The sequence below is a fragment of the Eulemur rufifrons genome, chromosome 17, assembly GCF_041146395.1.
Source record: "Eulemur rufifrons isolate Redbay chromosome 17, OSU_ERuf_1, whole genome shotgun sequence".
In the NCBI taxonomy this organism is placed as follows: Eukaryota; Metazoa; Chordata; class Mammalia; order Primates; family Lemuridae; genus Eulemur; species Eulemur rufifrons.
The window spans coordinates 42,155,986-42,171,120 of NC_090999.1; the positions used below are offsets into that span (position 1 = coordinate 42,155,986).

At 34.9% G+C, this 15,135-nt stretch overlaps 1 protein-coding gene across 2 annotated transcripts in view; it reads left to right on the plus strand.

The window, feature by feature from the left end:
- Positions 1-15,135, plus strand: part of CWC27 (CWC27 spliceosome associated cyclophilin) — a 194,075-nt gene that overhangs the window by 27,963 nt on the left and 150,977 nt on the right. For both annotated transcript variants that reach the window (XM_069492058.1, XM_069492057.1), the window contains exons 8-10: positions 2,796-2,875; positions 3,842-3,872; positions 9,531-9,688. In XM_069492058.1, coding sequence (XP_069348159.1) covers positions 2,796-2,875; positions 3,842-3,872; positions 9,531-9,688 — 269 coding nt within the window. The remainder of the gene's footprint in view (positions 1-2,795; positions 2,876-3,841; positions 3,873-9,530; positions 9,689-15,135) is intronic.

Here is a 15,135-nt window from a genome sequence, read left to right on the forward strand (position 1 = left end):
GCCAGCTTCTTTTATGCAACTTTTAAAACATTTTAAAATATGTTTGGTGTTTGTTCTTCCTTTAAAGCCATTGTTACCTAGTGGCATAAATAAGAACCTTAAAGTATATCATTCAAAAAGAACAGGCATTAAAGGGAAATGTCTGAATTCATTTTTACCCTCTTTAGGATTCTCTCCTAATTTCTTCAATTCTTTCCTAATTTGCTTTCTCTCCTTGCAGGAATGGAGAGTCTATGATAGTGGGAAGGGAGGCCTAAAAAAACTGGTTTTTATCATATATTTCTATATTAATTCAACTTAAAACATTAATTAAAATTTGAAATAGTAATGATTATTCAGATAGTTTCCTCCCATCAAGTCTTATTTTAAATTAGTATAAAACAAGTTTGTTCTTTTTCCTTCAAGTTGTTTAAACTAAGTTTTGGGACACGAACAATGCTCTTTTAAAAATTAATTAATTCGCTTTTTAAATTGACAAATAAGCATTATACATATTTATTGTGTACTTGATGTTTTAAGATACGTATACACTGTGGAATGGCTAATTAACATATGCATTACTTATCATTTTTTGTGGTGAAAAAACTTAAAATCTCTTAGTGATTTTCAAGAGTACAATAACCCATATAAAAATATTAACAATTAAACTAAAAATTGTAAACATTTACAAATAACTGATATAGTATAGCTACTAATGGACCAAGAGTTTAGAGACCTGAATTCTAATCTTGCTTTTGCAATTTATTAGTATTACTCTCATTTTCAGATCTGTGAACTAAGAGGCTGGAATAGAGGGTGATGTTTATGATTGTGACTCCATGAGGGAACTGGATGGAGAGAATTAATAAGGGAATATTACTGAGAGTAGATAACGGTAACCTGATGGCTATAGACAGATGCAAGAGAAAGGAATTTTAGGGATGGAAAGTATGAACAAAAGATGTTTGGGCTTATATTCTCGTTTAGGTTATTTTATGTTCACTGTATGCTTTTGCACATAGTTAATTCTCTTGTGTGAAATAGGCAAGACTGCTGTTGTTATTATTATTCCCACTTTGTAGGCAAGGGTTCTGAGATCTGCTGAGGTCATTTTATTTCCACATATGGTATAGACTAAAACCCATAAAATTATGGGATATTAGATTTTGAAACTCATTTTGGCCAACCACCATCTTTCTTCTTGTCTTGTAGCCTTTCAACTACATCACTTTCTGTTTTTTGAACATTTTGCATAGTTGGACAAACATCAAATAATTAGTTGACAATTTGCTTTTTCATCACTCCTTAGTTTAAGTAAATTTATGGGATTAGAAATACAGATTAATAGCATAATTCAGATTCTATTTAATATGCCTTTTTAAAACTATAAATAATACCATATTTAGATTAACTACTGGAGAAAGTTTTTTTTTGTTTTGTGAAATTGGACTATAAGCATGTTTTAATTGATTACATTTTTAAAATGTAGAGAACCTCATGTTAAAACAGAAATTTAAAACTCTATTATTTCCATCAGGAAATATATTTAGAAGGTATACATCTGCCTCAGAGTAAAACCTGTCAAATTTAAGTGTCTGTCCTCAGAATTAACATTGGTAAATGGAGCTAAGGGAAAGAGGTTTTCACCTCTCTATATCTGACATAAAATTTTAGTTAACATATTTTATAATGAATTTGTCAAAATAAAATTTTCCTTCAAAATAAATAGAAATTATTCTTTCTATCTGTGAACTGTAACATCTTACTGTTCACTTTTACATGATTGGTTGCACGGTAGGGGTAGTGAGTATCTTCCCACCCCTCAAGACACAAGGTATATGTTTGAAGTTTCCCACCCTGCAGTGGAGAAGTCTGTAGGATAAGAGATTGCAGCTCTGAAGGCAGGCCAGTGTTCTGGGTCCATAGGGCCCTGTAGGAAAAGAAAAATGGATACATTTGGGTTTTTGGTAAATAGATACTGTTGTCAGACAGACCTGGATTTAAATCCTAGATCCTCTACCACTGACTAAATTACTTGATCTCTCTAACCCTTTGTAAAATGAGGCTAACAATATCCACCTCATATACTTTCATTTGGGGAGAAGAGGAATGAAGGGTAGAAATACTGTTTGTAGCACAGTACTTGACACAAACTATATACTTAATAAATTACAATAATAGCCACAGTAGTTGTTAATTTATAACTCTACTTCTTATATCTTCCTATGTCTTGTTTCCCTACTAAAATGTACATTTATTGAGAATATGAACTTTGAAATTAAAGCATTTAATAAATATTTGGTCATTGATGAATAGTCTCATGCTTTAGCAGCTCTTCTACATATCTGTTTTTTTATTTTTAAATAGTACCTCAGAGATGTACTCATCTGGCTGCTTGTGTACATTTATAAAAGTGATTCTGTGCAGTATAGATGGTATATCTGAAGAATAATAGTATGCATTTATTTCAAATTACTCTTGTGATCTAGCTTCTAAGTTATAATTTATGGGTCAAAAAATTAACTAGTTTAGTTGTATGTGAATCATGATGAGGATTTAGAGTTTTAAGTTTGTAATCAGTAGACATATTTTTAATGATGTATCACTTTTTGAAAAAAAGGTGTTTCTAAAATAGTATTTTCAGTCAATGGAAGAGTAGCATAATTCTTTATAAAGCTTTAGTTCCCCACTTTTCAGGAACACATCTTTTGCTAACCACATTATGTCAGTACTAGATTTTCTGTAAATTTGTAATTTGTCCTTTTAGAAGTCTGTTTATTTCCCCACTCATGATTACATTGTACTTTCCTTTCCAGAGCATGAAGGGAAAGAGCAAAAGTAGTCATGACTTGCTTAAGGATGATCCACATCTCAGTTCTGTTCCAGCTGTTGAAAGGTTAGTCTGGTGTTAGTGTGATCCTAAGTTCTTATTTGCTGGCTCACATAATTTTCTTGCTTTTTTGTGAGTAAATAGTCAGTACTTGTAAGTCAAAACAGTTAAACCCAGCCAAAAAAATAAAGCATTTTGATAATGGAAGTAAAGAACTTCTAGCATGACAGAAGCATTCTTATCTTCTTGCTGTCTACCTCTGTTGAACTAATTAAATTTAAAATTAATTATTAAACTTTTACCTCTTAGGATAGTTTGAATATGCTTTAACAGTTTAATGTTTAATTAAAAGTTGCCTTGCTAACTTCTTCCTTGAAGAATTTTTGTCTCAGTTGGTATCATGGGTGAACAAATCAGAGTTGAAGGTTTTTGTGAGGAAGTCACCACTTTTTGGGCCAATTCACTGACTGTAAATTCTAATCTTCTTTGAGGGATTAACACAAAGTTGTCTTACTATCTTTGTTGCTTCTCTTTGAGAAGGGAAGATGTCTTGGTGTTAAATATAATTGCATGTGATATACTGGGCCAGTGTCTCTAAGGGGACTAAAATATTCTTGTACTGAGTTTAGCTCATTTTTAAAAATCCTATTTCAAAACAATCTTTTCTCAATATCCTTTTATTTGAAAGATTTGGTTTTATTAGCCAGAATACTTCAAGCCAACAGAAGAAATTGTTTTTTGCAGACCTCTGTTCATTAAAAATAGCACTGTCAGTTATTGTTTGCTTTTTTCCTTTTAAATTCCAGTGAACTTGTATATCTTCTAATGGAGCATATCTTTTATTTTATTTATAAAAAATGACTCCCTTTTAGAATGTTTCCATCTGCTCTGCAGTGCCATTCTGAAATTCTTATGTTGAATCAAATTTTTGGAATGTTAATCACAGCAAACTGTTCTAAATTTTTTAATTATTAAATAATTTTATTAATTTCACTTTGAAGCTAAAATTTATATTTTACTTTTTTTTTGTAGTGAAAAAGGTGATGCAGCAGATTTAGATGATGTGAGTATTAATTTTATTATAAATATAGTTTGAACAATGTATAGAAACTTCAAAATTTTTATAAAATTAAATTATTTTTTCTTAATATTTATTACTTTTATATAGTCGAATTCTGGAAAAATTTGAAAAGTAAAAATCATTTATTTTGATATTGGAATATTTGCTTCCAAGTGTGTATTTTACTACAAAATAGGAATTTTATATATGAATTTCTAGCCTGCCTTTTCTCTCCCATAGCATTACATAAATACTCAAAATTCAGATGTTATAATTTTATTATGTTAAAAGTTTAAATTTTGATGGGTGAACATCCTACATAATATATGGGGAATGCTTGGATCAGTCACTTATACCAGTATTCCTTTTTTATACATACATTTGAGAAGATTCTCATGCAAGACTATATGATCTTTAAAAGTTATACTGGCTAATAAAGCTAATGGAAGGAGGATTTTCTTTTAATATGGAAGAAATCAAATTTTTCAAATTATACCTATGCCACTTTATGTAAAAACCCATTGATCTGTGCATTGTATAATTCAGTAGGAAGTATATAACTTTCCGTGCATGAGTACAGATTTATCTATTACCACAGTCAAAAGAGAGGATTCTCTCTATGTATAAGTAGGGAGAAGATGAATATCTGACCTTGTTAAGAAAACCTTCCTGTAAGATATGATACTGTGTTATGTCTTATAGGAGAATTAGGAGTTAACTAGGTCAAAAATAAAGTGGTGATGGGTGGAATTCCTCTAGCTCAGAAAACAGCGTATGCTAAAGCAGGGAACTAAGGAGAGATTATACCTTATTTAGGAAATACAAGCTGAGATTTAAAGTTTGAAGGAGGCTGTCTTGTGAAGAGCAGGGAGGGAGAGCATTGAAGGTAAAGGAAACTACATATACAAAAGACCCTGGGGCAGGAGAGACTTTGGTGTGTTCCAGTAGCTGACAGACAGCAGGCCAGTGTGGACAGAGTGCAATGACAGGAGGCAGAGAGGAATGAGGTTGGAGAGTTTGGGTGCGGGGCGGTAAATACTACAGGGCTTCATAGGCCATGTGAAGAGTTTGAACTTCATCCTAAAAGGAATAAGGAACAGTCGAAGGGTATTTGTTAAAAAGAAGGTTGCTATTGTCTACTTTGCATTTTAGGAAGATTACTGTTGGCAGTGTTATAGAGCAGCGGTCCCCATCCTTTTTGGCACCAGGGACTGGTTTCATGGGAGACAGACTGGGGACGGGGGAGGTTGAGGAGGGGATAGATTTGGGATGATGCAAGCACATTACATTTATTGTGCACTTTATTTCTGTTATAATTACATTGTAATATATAATGAAATAATTACATAACTCGCCATAATGCAGAATCTGTGGGAGCCCTGAGCTTGTTTTCCTGCAACTAGATGGTCCCATCTGGGGGTGATGGGAGACAGTGACACCTAAAGTGTGCTGCTTATGTCCAGTCTACTCCCTAATCTCGTTTTGGTTGCTGTCACTGCAGAAAACCCTGCTTCACAAAGATAGGATGTTGGAAATGGAAGCAGGGTTTCAGTGCCTTTATGGCAATCTCAGGATATTCTGTTTTGGCTTTAATCCAGAGTGTATGGAGATTTGAAGTTGTCTCAAACATACTTTTAAGGCCACGGTCATTTGCAATCTCAAGCACTTAATCTTCTTCTAGCACAGACAAAGTCGATTCACCTGGCTTAGATACAAAAGAGTCGCGGATCCATTCCTTCCTAGTTCAGGGGTCTTTGTGGTTGGGAAGTATTGCTCAGACTCTTTTGAAAGCTGAGATAGGTGATCATGCACCAGCTGAGAGAAAGAAGGCCCTGGCTCAGTCTCTTTCAAATTCTCTGCTAATGTTTGAAACACATCAAAAATCCCAATGTTAACTTGTCACTCCCATAATTCGAGTGTGGCTTCGAATGCAGCCACTTTATCTGCCAACTAAACACAGTTGTCATTCTACCCTGACGTGACAGATTGAGTTCGTTGAGCATGTTGAATATGTCACACAAGTAAGCAAGTTGTGCGAGCCATTCTGTGTCACTGAAATGTGCTACCAGTGATGACTGTTTTTCTGAAAGAAATCTCTGGAGCAGCTCTCATAACTCAAAAACTCTGGCCAGTGATCTCCCTTTAGAAAACCATCTCACTTCTGTGTGTAAGAGAAGACATATGTGCGTCCATCTACTCACAGAGCTGCACAGACAGATGTGAGTTAAGGGCATATATTATACTTTAATGTGGTTGATAATTTAATCACATGCTACAAAATATTGTTTAGTTCAAGTGACATTTTTTGGCTAGCTAGCGTTTCTCTATGGATGACACAGTGCATAGACTCACATTCAGAAGGAACCTCCTTGACCTGAGTAGAGAAACCAGAAAGCCATGCAGTTATGGCAGCCCCTTTGTTCATGCATATGCTGACATAAAATGACCAATTCAGTTTTCCTGATATGTAATCATTCAAAGACTTAAATAGTTCTGCAGCTATGGTGTTGGTTGGCAACAAAAGTGCACATAATGTATCTTCGTGCACATCCCCCTGAAAAATATATCCCACAAAACAAGCATTGTTGCCTTGTCAACATTGGTAGACTCGTGAACCTGGATTGTGTACCACAATGACTCATTAATCCTCTCTAACAATTGTGCCTCAATACCCTCTGCTGTTTCATCAGTTTGTCTAGTTATGGTGCTAACCGAAAGAGGAACATGTGTCACCTTTTGAACTGCAGCCTCTCCTAAAAGTTCATGGCAAATGACCTTAGCAGCAGGCAGGATCAACTCTTCACCACTAGCAAAGGGCTTCTTAGCTTTAGCAATGCAGTTAGCCACTAACACTGATGCTCTCAGTGCAGACACATTTGATGAAGTGGTGGCCTTCAATAATTGCTTCTGTTCTTCGTGTTAACGTTTTTTTCCTTTGAAAAACTCCAAAGTCTGTTCTTGGTCTCCATGTGGTGAAGCAGTTTTGAAGATTTCATGGCTTCACTGGATAGCCAGTTGCCACATATTATACAAAGTGGTTTTGGAGAATGTGAATCACCTGTTGCAATGAACCTATGATTTAAGTAGGACTCTTGGTTATTTTCTTTTAAATGCCATTTTCATTTTGTTGGCAGTCTTGGAGTCTTATGCTTCCTCATCATTGGGCTTTTCCCCCTTTTCAAAGAAGCTCTCCAGCGACATTTGTTTTTTACTCATTGTTGGTAGGATTAACTTATGGGCTTGCCAAAACTGTGACTGAGACAAGTGCGCAGTGTGGGAAAGAGGTGCGGACAGAAGTGGTAAATAAATAATGGCAGACCATGCGCAGACTAAAATAAGTGTCAGATTCTGACTTAAAGCCTGCCTCTAGATGCAGCTGTACAATTGAAGTACATCAACTCACTTGCCACTATAAAACCTGCCACCAGATGTAGCTTGTCACTTGCCACTCACTGACAGGGTTTTGATACAAGTCTACAAACAATTGATTTATTAAGGTCTCTGTACAGTCAGACTTCTCTGCTAATGATAATCTGTATTTGCAGCCACTCCCAGGGCTAGCATCTCCACCTCAGCTCCACCTTAGATCATCAGGCATTAGGTTCTCATAAGGAACGTGCAACCTAGATCCCTCACATGCAGTTTACAGTAGGGTTCGTGCTCCTATGAGGATGTAATGCTCTCCTGCTCTGACAGGATGCAGAGCTCAGGAGGTGATGCAAGCAATGGGGAGCAACTGTAAATACAGATGAAGCTTCACTCGCTCACCTACTGCTCACCTCCTGCTGTGCAGCCCTGTTCATAACAAGCACTCGTACTAGTCCGTGGCCTAGGCGTTGGGGACCCCAGTTACAGAGGACAAACTAGAGGAAACAAACTGGAGTCAAGGAGAGCTGCTGGGAAGCTCTTGCAAGAGGAGAGCTGGATGTAAGACTGCAGCTGGGAGATGGGAAAGAGGTCAACTTGAAAGAGGTCTAGGAAGTGACTGATTCCATACCATGAAGTAAAGGAGGAGGAGTCTAGGACAACCACAAGGTTTCTGTTTGGGCAACTTGTTAGATGGATACAAAAGAAAGAGTAGGCTTGAGGTAGAGAGAAAGATGAAAAATAATGAGGTTAATTTTGTACATTTGGAGATTGAGATTACTTGGAGACATCTGTGTAACAATAATATGGATCTAGAAAATAGAATCAAGGTATAGGCTAGAATGTAAGACTATACATTTGCTCTTAATATCATGGGTAGGATCAGGTATGGTCCATCTTAGGATATTGTATGGTCTTTAACCTGTTTTGTGTCCCAGAGCCTTTGAAATGATTAAAACTGTGGATTCTTTCCTGGGAAAATGTACTACATACACAACCAAAATTGTATGAATTTGCAGAGGATTTTTTTTTTTTTAGATCTCCTGAGGCCCAAGCCTGGACGGCTAGGTCCCTGGTTTATCAACTTTTTAATGCTTAAGAATTACTTAAACATCTTGCTAAAAACATTCACAATTCCTATCCCCAGAGATTTTGGTTCAGTGAGTCTGCAATGAGGGCTAGGATTTTACGTTTTTAACACAACAACCATGTAATATAGTCTGAGGACCAGACTTTGAGGACTGTTGCTGGGAGGGTCCACAAGCCTCAAGTTAAGAGTCCTTCCTCTCTCTGACTCGCTAGATTAAAGATTCACAAAAGAAAATCAATCCACTTGGGGTAATTTCTGTCTTGTCCTTCCCTCCCTTTTCCCTTCCTTTTACTCTCCTCCCTATTAATGGTGGGGGCTATTCTGGAAGTTGACGATACACCAATAAGCAAACAGGCCAGAATTTTAGCCCTCATGGAGTGTTTGCTCTAGCTGGATGAGAGACAATAAACACATAAATAGTTAAAATATATAGTATATCAAATGGGTGACAAATGCTTTGTTAAATAAACCAGGGAAGGGGACTAGAGAGAACTAGAGACAGGTGGGTGGTTTTGCAATTTTAATGAGGTGATCAAAAAACATCACTGAGAGGGTAACATCTGAGCAACGATTTGAAGGAGATGAAAGAGGAAGCAATGCCGATAGCTGGAATAAGAGTGTTTCAGGCTATAGAGAACAGCAACTCCGAAGCTGGCGAGTGTTGTTGGGCTGGAGTTGTAGGAGATTATGTCAGGGAGTTATGATTGTACAGGGCCTTGAGTGAGGTAGGGCTCCATTGGAGGATTTTCAGAACAGGAGTGATCGCTATGACTTAGATTATAGAAATAAATACCAGCTTCTCCACTATACCTCTTCTACTTGAATTAATCCCTAGTTGAGGTTAGTATGCTGGCCCACTGCCTCCAGAAGCCACATTTCCCACTGGGATAATAACAGGAACATAGGTGCACACAATATCTTAGGTGATACAGGGGAGCAGTCTGTACTGCACAGAGTTGCTGGGCACAAATTGAGCAAACAACCTTTCCTGGAACATCCCATACTTACATAGTTTGCTTAGAGCAGGACCCGAGGCCATTCCCACCTGGAGCAGATTCTTCAAGCCCTTACTAATTCAGAACAAAACAAAACAAAAAACGAAGCTGGTCTAGAATGCAATGAGGGGAGCCACTGGATGCAATTGGTCTCTAGAAGTGAAAGGGGAAATTGAATGTCTGGAAAATACTCAATTTCAGTTTCTATAGGATGGAGAAGATGAAAGTGCAGAGCATGATGAATGTGTTGATGGTGATGAGAAGAACCTGATGAGAGAAAGAATTGCAAAAAAGTTAAAAAAGGACCCAAGTGCAAATGTTAAATCAGCTGGAGAAGGAGAAGTGGAAAAGAAATCAGTCAGCCGCAGGTGAGTCAATTATTGTGCTTCTAGGTGTCAGTTTTTGTCTTTTTATACATTATTTTAATTAAGACTGAGTCCTCAATTCAACTAATTTGTGAACTACTATTTTCATAATGTTTGATAAATGTAACAATTGTACAAATTGGCCCATTTGCAGGCCTAAAAGAAATAGACCAGGCTTAAAGTAAATACAGCAATGGGCCTGTGAATCAAATTCCACTTCATTTCTCTCTGATCCTGTTTCAGAAAGGCTCTATAAGTTGTTATATATAGGATAAGCAATATATTGGCTAACTGTGGAAGAATGTGTTTGTTTAATACCAATGAGAGAGCAGCACAGTAATTGTATAGAAAGAAAAGAGACATCCTCAAATAATTTAAGTGAGTAAAATTTGTCAAAATTGATGAAGAAAATACATGGGCCTGAAAACATTCTTAAGTATCTCTTCAAGTCTGACTTACCAAATACCATATATCCCTCCTAATCTCAGTGGTATCATAAAAGAAATTTCAGCAAATGATGAAAAGTTCACTGCTGATAAAAGTTTGTTGGATTTTGTGACTCAATATTTTATTCTCCTAAAATTTAATTTAAGTGAAAAACTCTTCCATTTATTTTTTGTGACTCTGTTATTACAACTTTATGGTATACATTGTAAATAATGTTGCTTTAAAAAACAATAGTATTTGTTTTTTGCAGATGGCCTACATTTGGGGGTAAGATAGTTGTAACTACATATAAATAACATTCTTTGTCTCTATCATATTTCTCAACTTCATGTAGAAATACTGAAAAATAAAAAGGATTTCCATGCTATCATTGCATAGCCCCCTCAATTTTTTCCTTTATGTAACCAGACGTAAAAGTGATTCCCAGAAATTTCTACCAAAGGTATAATTTTTACATTAGAAATGGTACATAGAAGTTATCTTAAATATATTTTTTCAAGCAACATTCACCTGACACTCAAGTAGTCACTGTTGAATAATTTAATATAGTAGATTAAACCTGGGCCAATACTGACTAAAGATTTTAGCGATCATATATTATACATGCTTCTACACACTCAGAATTGAAGAGCCTCTCATTAGTTCTGTAACTTTTAGTTAAATCATGAATATAATTATGGATACATGATGTTTTATTTCTATCTCTCAAGGCATGTGTTTTCTGATTTTGAAAAATTGTGAATTTTTTTATGATTAGGTTATAGTGTGACAAAAATATATGTTAAGTTTTTTAAAAGTCAAATATTTATTTATATTTGTATTTCTTAAGCCCTCAACTGTGTCTCATTGGCTTTAATACATTTTCAAATACCTATATACCCTGTAATTAATATAAATTATAATTTAGCAAAGCTAAATTTTCTATAAAAACTAAATAACCTTGTTTTTAATATATGTTTCATAAGTATCTTTAAAAAATTGGTTACCTAACACAAAAAAAAGTCAAACAGGTAGATTTTCCAAAAATGTGTTCATCCTTACAACAAACAGTTATTCTTTAAACATTCCCTTGACTGTGGTATGGACCTGATTGGCAAACATGGCATTAATAGCTGGGTTTAGGAGTAAGATCTTTATCATAAGAACAGTGGGGAACCATTGGAAAATTTTTACAGGTGAATGATACATTGAGATTGTATTTAGTGTGGAGAATGGATTGATAGAGGGGTGTTTGGGGCTGCTATAACAAAATACCATAGACTGGGTTGCTTAAACAATAGACATTTATTTCTCACAGTTCTGTAGGCTAGGGAGTCCAGGATCAAAGTGCTAGCCAGTTTGGTTCCTGGCTAGGGCCCTCTTCCTTGCTTCCAGATAGCTGTCTTGTCATGTTTTCACGTGGTGGTGTTGGGGGGGAAAGGGTGAGTTCCCAGAGGGCCCACCTGCATATAACATCACACTGGAGGTTAGGGCTTCAGTATATGAATTTGGGGAGTCGCGAACCCTCAGTCCACAATAAGGGGGAAGGCTGGAGGAGGCAAGTTAGGAGGCTTCTTTAGTAAATCCACGTGAGAGATGATGGTGACCCGAAACAGAGTATTAGTTATTCTAAAGAATGTTTCACGTGAGTATGATGCTTAAATTATGAGATATTCTTGATCTTATCACTTGAAGCTTAATATTTATGATAATTTCTTACATAGGAACTTACATATCCACTTATGTTAGCAATTTTTCCCTATTTATGATCAAGTATAATTTGTAAAATTAAAATCACCTAACCTTAAATTTATGAGCATTTTATATATTCACCGCAGAGGAAAAAACTATATTCAAGTGCATTGCAAGCGTACTAAGAAAAATAAATTAAATAAGTACATTAGGTCTCCAAAAGTGGCTTAAATATTTTAGGTAAACATGAGTATTGTGGGCATTATTGGATTCTTTTAGATAAAATATTAATAATTGGCAAAGTGTGCTTTTATAGATGGTACAAAGTATTTTTGCTTTTGTTGCCTGTGATTTTGAAGTCCTATCGAAGAAATCATTGCCCATAACAATGTCATGGATCTTTTTCCTCATTTTGTTTTTCTAGTGGCTTTACAGTTTCAGGTCTTATGTTTAAGTCTTTTATCCATTTTGAGTTGATTTTTGTATATAGTGTTAGATAAGGGTCCAATTTTATTATTCTGCATGTGGACGTCCAGTTTTCCCAGTACCATTTATTGAAGAGACTGTTCTTTACCTGTCATGTGTTCTTGGCACCTTTGTTGAAAACCAATTGATCATAAATCCTTGGGTTTATTTCTGGGCTTTCTATCCTGTTTCATTGGTCAATGTGTCTGTTTTTATGCTAATACCATGCTGTTTTGGTTAAAATAGTTTGGGAAGATATTTTTAAATTAGGGCATGTGATGCCTCCCACCCTGTTACTTTTGGTCAAGATTGCTTTGGCTATTTGAGAACTTTTTTAGTTCCATACTAATTTTAGGATTATTTTTTCTATTTCTATGAAAAGACATTGGAGTTTTGATAGGAATTGCATTGAATCTGTAGGTACGTCAGGGAATATGGACACTTTGACAATATTAATTCTTCCAATCCATGACTATGGGATATCTTTCCATTTGTGCCTTCTTCAATTCCTTTCAACGTTTCATAGTTTTCAGTACATACACAGATTTTTCACCTTCTTGGTTAAATTTACTCTTAAGTATTTTTTAATGCGACTTTTCTAACTTCTAAGAGCATGCATTAATTTAGGACAGTAGTACTTTATGACAGTTCTCTAGATATTCTAATGTGCATCGGGGGTTAAAGATCCTACTTCCCAAAAAACACATATTCTCTTGATTATCTCTGAGGTATAGAATAATATAAAAGTGGAAGATATTTCATATAGTCATTTTAGATCCTTTTGCAGTCTAACTGGGATGAGGCATTTATCTCAACTGCACCTGGTTTTAACCTGGAAAAATATAAGAAGATCTGTGTAGCGAAAATCAAGTAATTTTAGAAGGGAGAAAATATGATATTTGAGTACTCATGATGTTTTCTAAAGATGTGTGCTGGTTAAGAATTAAATCAGTGTCTCTCAAACTTGTCTGTACATTTGAACCATCTGAGAATGGGTCCCATCCATGATCAAGTTAATCATAATTTTTGGTGTAGAGCCATAAGAAATTTTTTAAAAGACCCTGGATTATTTTAATGTGCACCCAGGTTGATTAAAATCTTGGGGTAATTGCAGTTTGTGCTTTGGGAAGTCCTAATTTAAAGCTTATTGTAAAGACTCCTTTTTTTGCCTGTAGGTGGAGCTCAGTTACTGCAAATTAATCATGTAAACCAAATTGTGTTGTCTTCCTTGCTTGTATTGATTTGTAATGAATGACTAAATAATAAAAAGTAACAAGTAGACCAGATGACTATGGTCATCAGTGGTTTATTGTGATGATTACAATTATTATGGAAATGCTTTCTTTTATTATATAATTTATATCATCTGTAATTTTATCATGATTATTTTTCTAAATTAATTTTATCAAATTGAAACATAAATCAAAGAAATCTTGACACATACCCTCAAATCACAATCATTAAAGATTTGATAGTGATCTTTCAAAGTTAACTATAATAGTGTCAGTCTTGGTGTTTGAACAGGTTCTAGTTTTATCAGCCATGTTCTGTTTACCTGTTATAATAGTTGACTGTGGCATTATTTCTTTTTTATGAAACAACTCTCTTATTTGATAAAATTAAGTAGAATTTGTGTTTTACTCATTTGCTATGTTAGGTTGATCAAATATGAGATATCTTACTATAATGATAGCACCAGAAATTTAGATATGAATATTGAAGGTTAAATTAAAGATCTTACGGATTGATTAAACTTTTAAGTATGAAGCATGGGATAATACAGAGTCACAAATAATGTTTTCATACCACTTGAAGCCTGGATGAGCACATAAATGAGCTGTTGCTAATTTTAGTCTCTCAAGTCTTTTTTTTTTTGGGAATTTGAAATATATGACTAGGATTTCTTATGAAACTTTGAATAGTTTTTATCCCCAGGATTTCTAGATTTCTCAGAAACCTTCATAAGCTTTCTCTCAGACTTGGAGAATTTTTGAGTCTTACTATACATTTTGATTTGGTTTCCCTCACTTTATGACCAGACTTAGGAAGTAGAGAGTGGTCCTTAGTAAATAAAATTGATTTGCTTTAGCAAATTTGAAAGAGAGTTCAATATTTAAATTTTGAAAATTTAAAAGATAGTACACATTTTAAGATGATAGTACAAATTTAAAAAGACAGTTCAGTAACAAAGATTGAAACCCACAGACATTCGAACAACCCAATTTAAACCATTAGAATTATTATCTCTAGGATGGTCCCCTCTTCATACCATCAGAACATTTACAAGCAAGGAATGAAATTAACCAGATAGAGCATTTCTGCTTTCTTTCACCCTGTTTTGCCCCAAAGTGTTGTACTGAAGCAGACAGTAAAAGAGAGAAAGAGAAATAGAAGTCTAAGGTCTTTACACTGGGTAATTGGTCTCTGAGTAAAGAAAATTTGCAATTATTATTTCTTTGGTATGGAGTAGTAGTGGTCCAATGTATTTTCAGGAAGTGTTTGTTTTTAACAGCATATAATAAGCTTTGGACCAGTCCTGGTTTTAATGAAGTTTATATACTTTACTGGAACTTGATTTTTATTTTTCATATGTTTTTTCCTAACCAATCATTCCATTCTCAAATATAAGTTACTCTTGTTGCCAGCCACTGTGTAAGAACTGCTATGTATCAGACAGTGCAAGGCTCCAGGAACATGAAAATAAAGGAGAAATGGTTTCTGTCTGCAAATGTTTACAATATAGTGTAGGAGTAAGAATTGTAAATAATTAATTGCAATTCGATATGACAAATACTCTACTAGATGTGCATGCAAGTTATTGTGAATGTTAAGTAGGCAATATATATTTCAGGAAAAGATCAGAATAC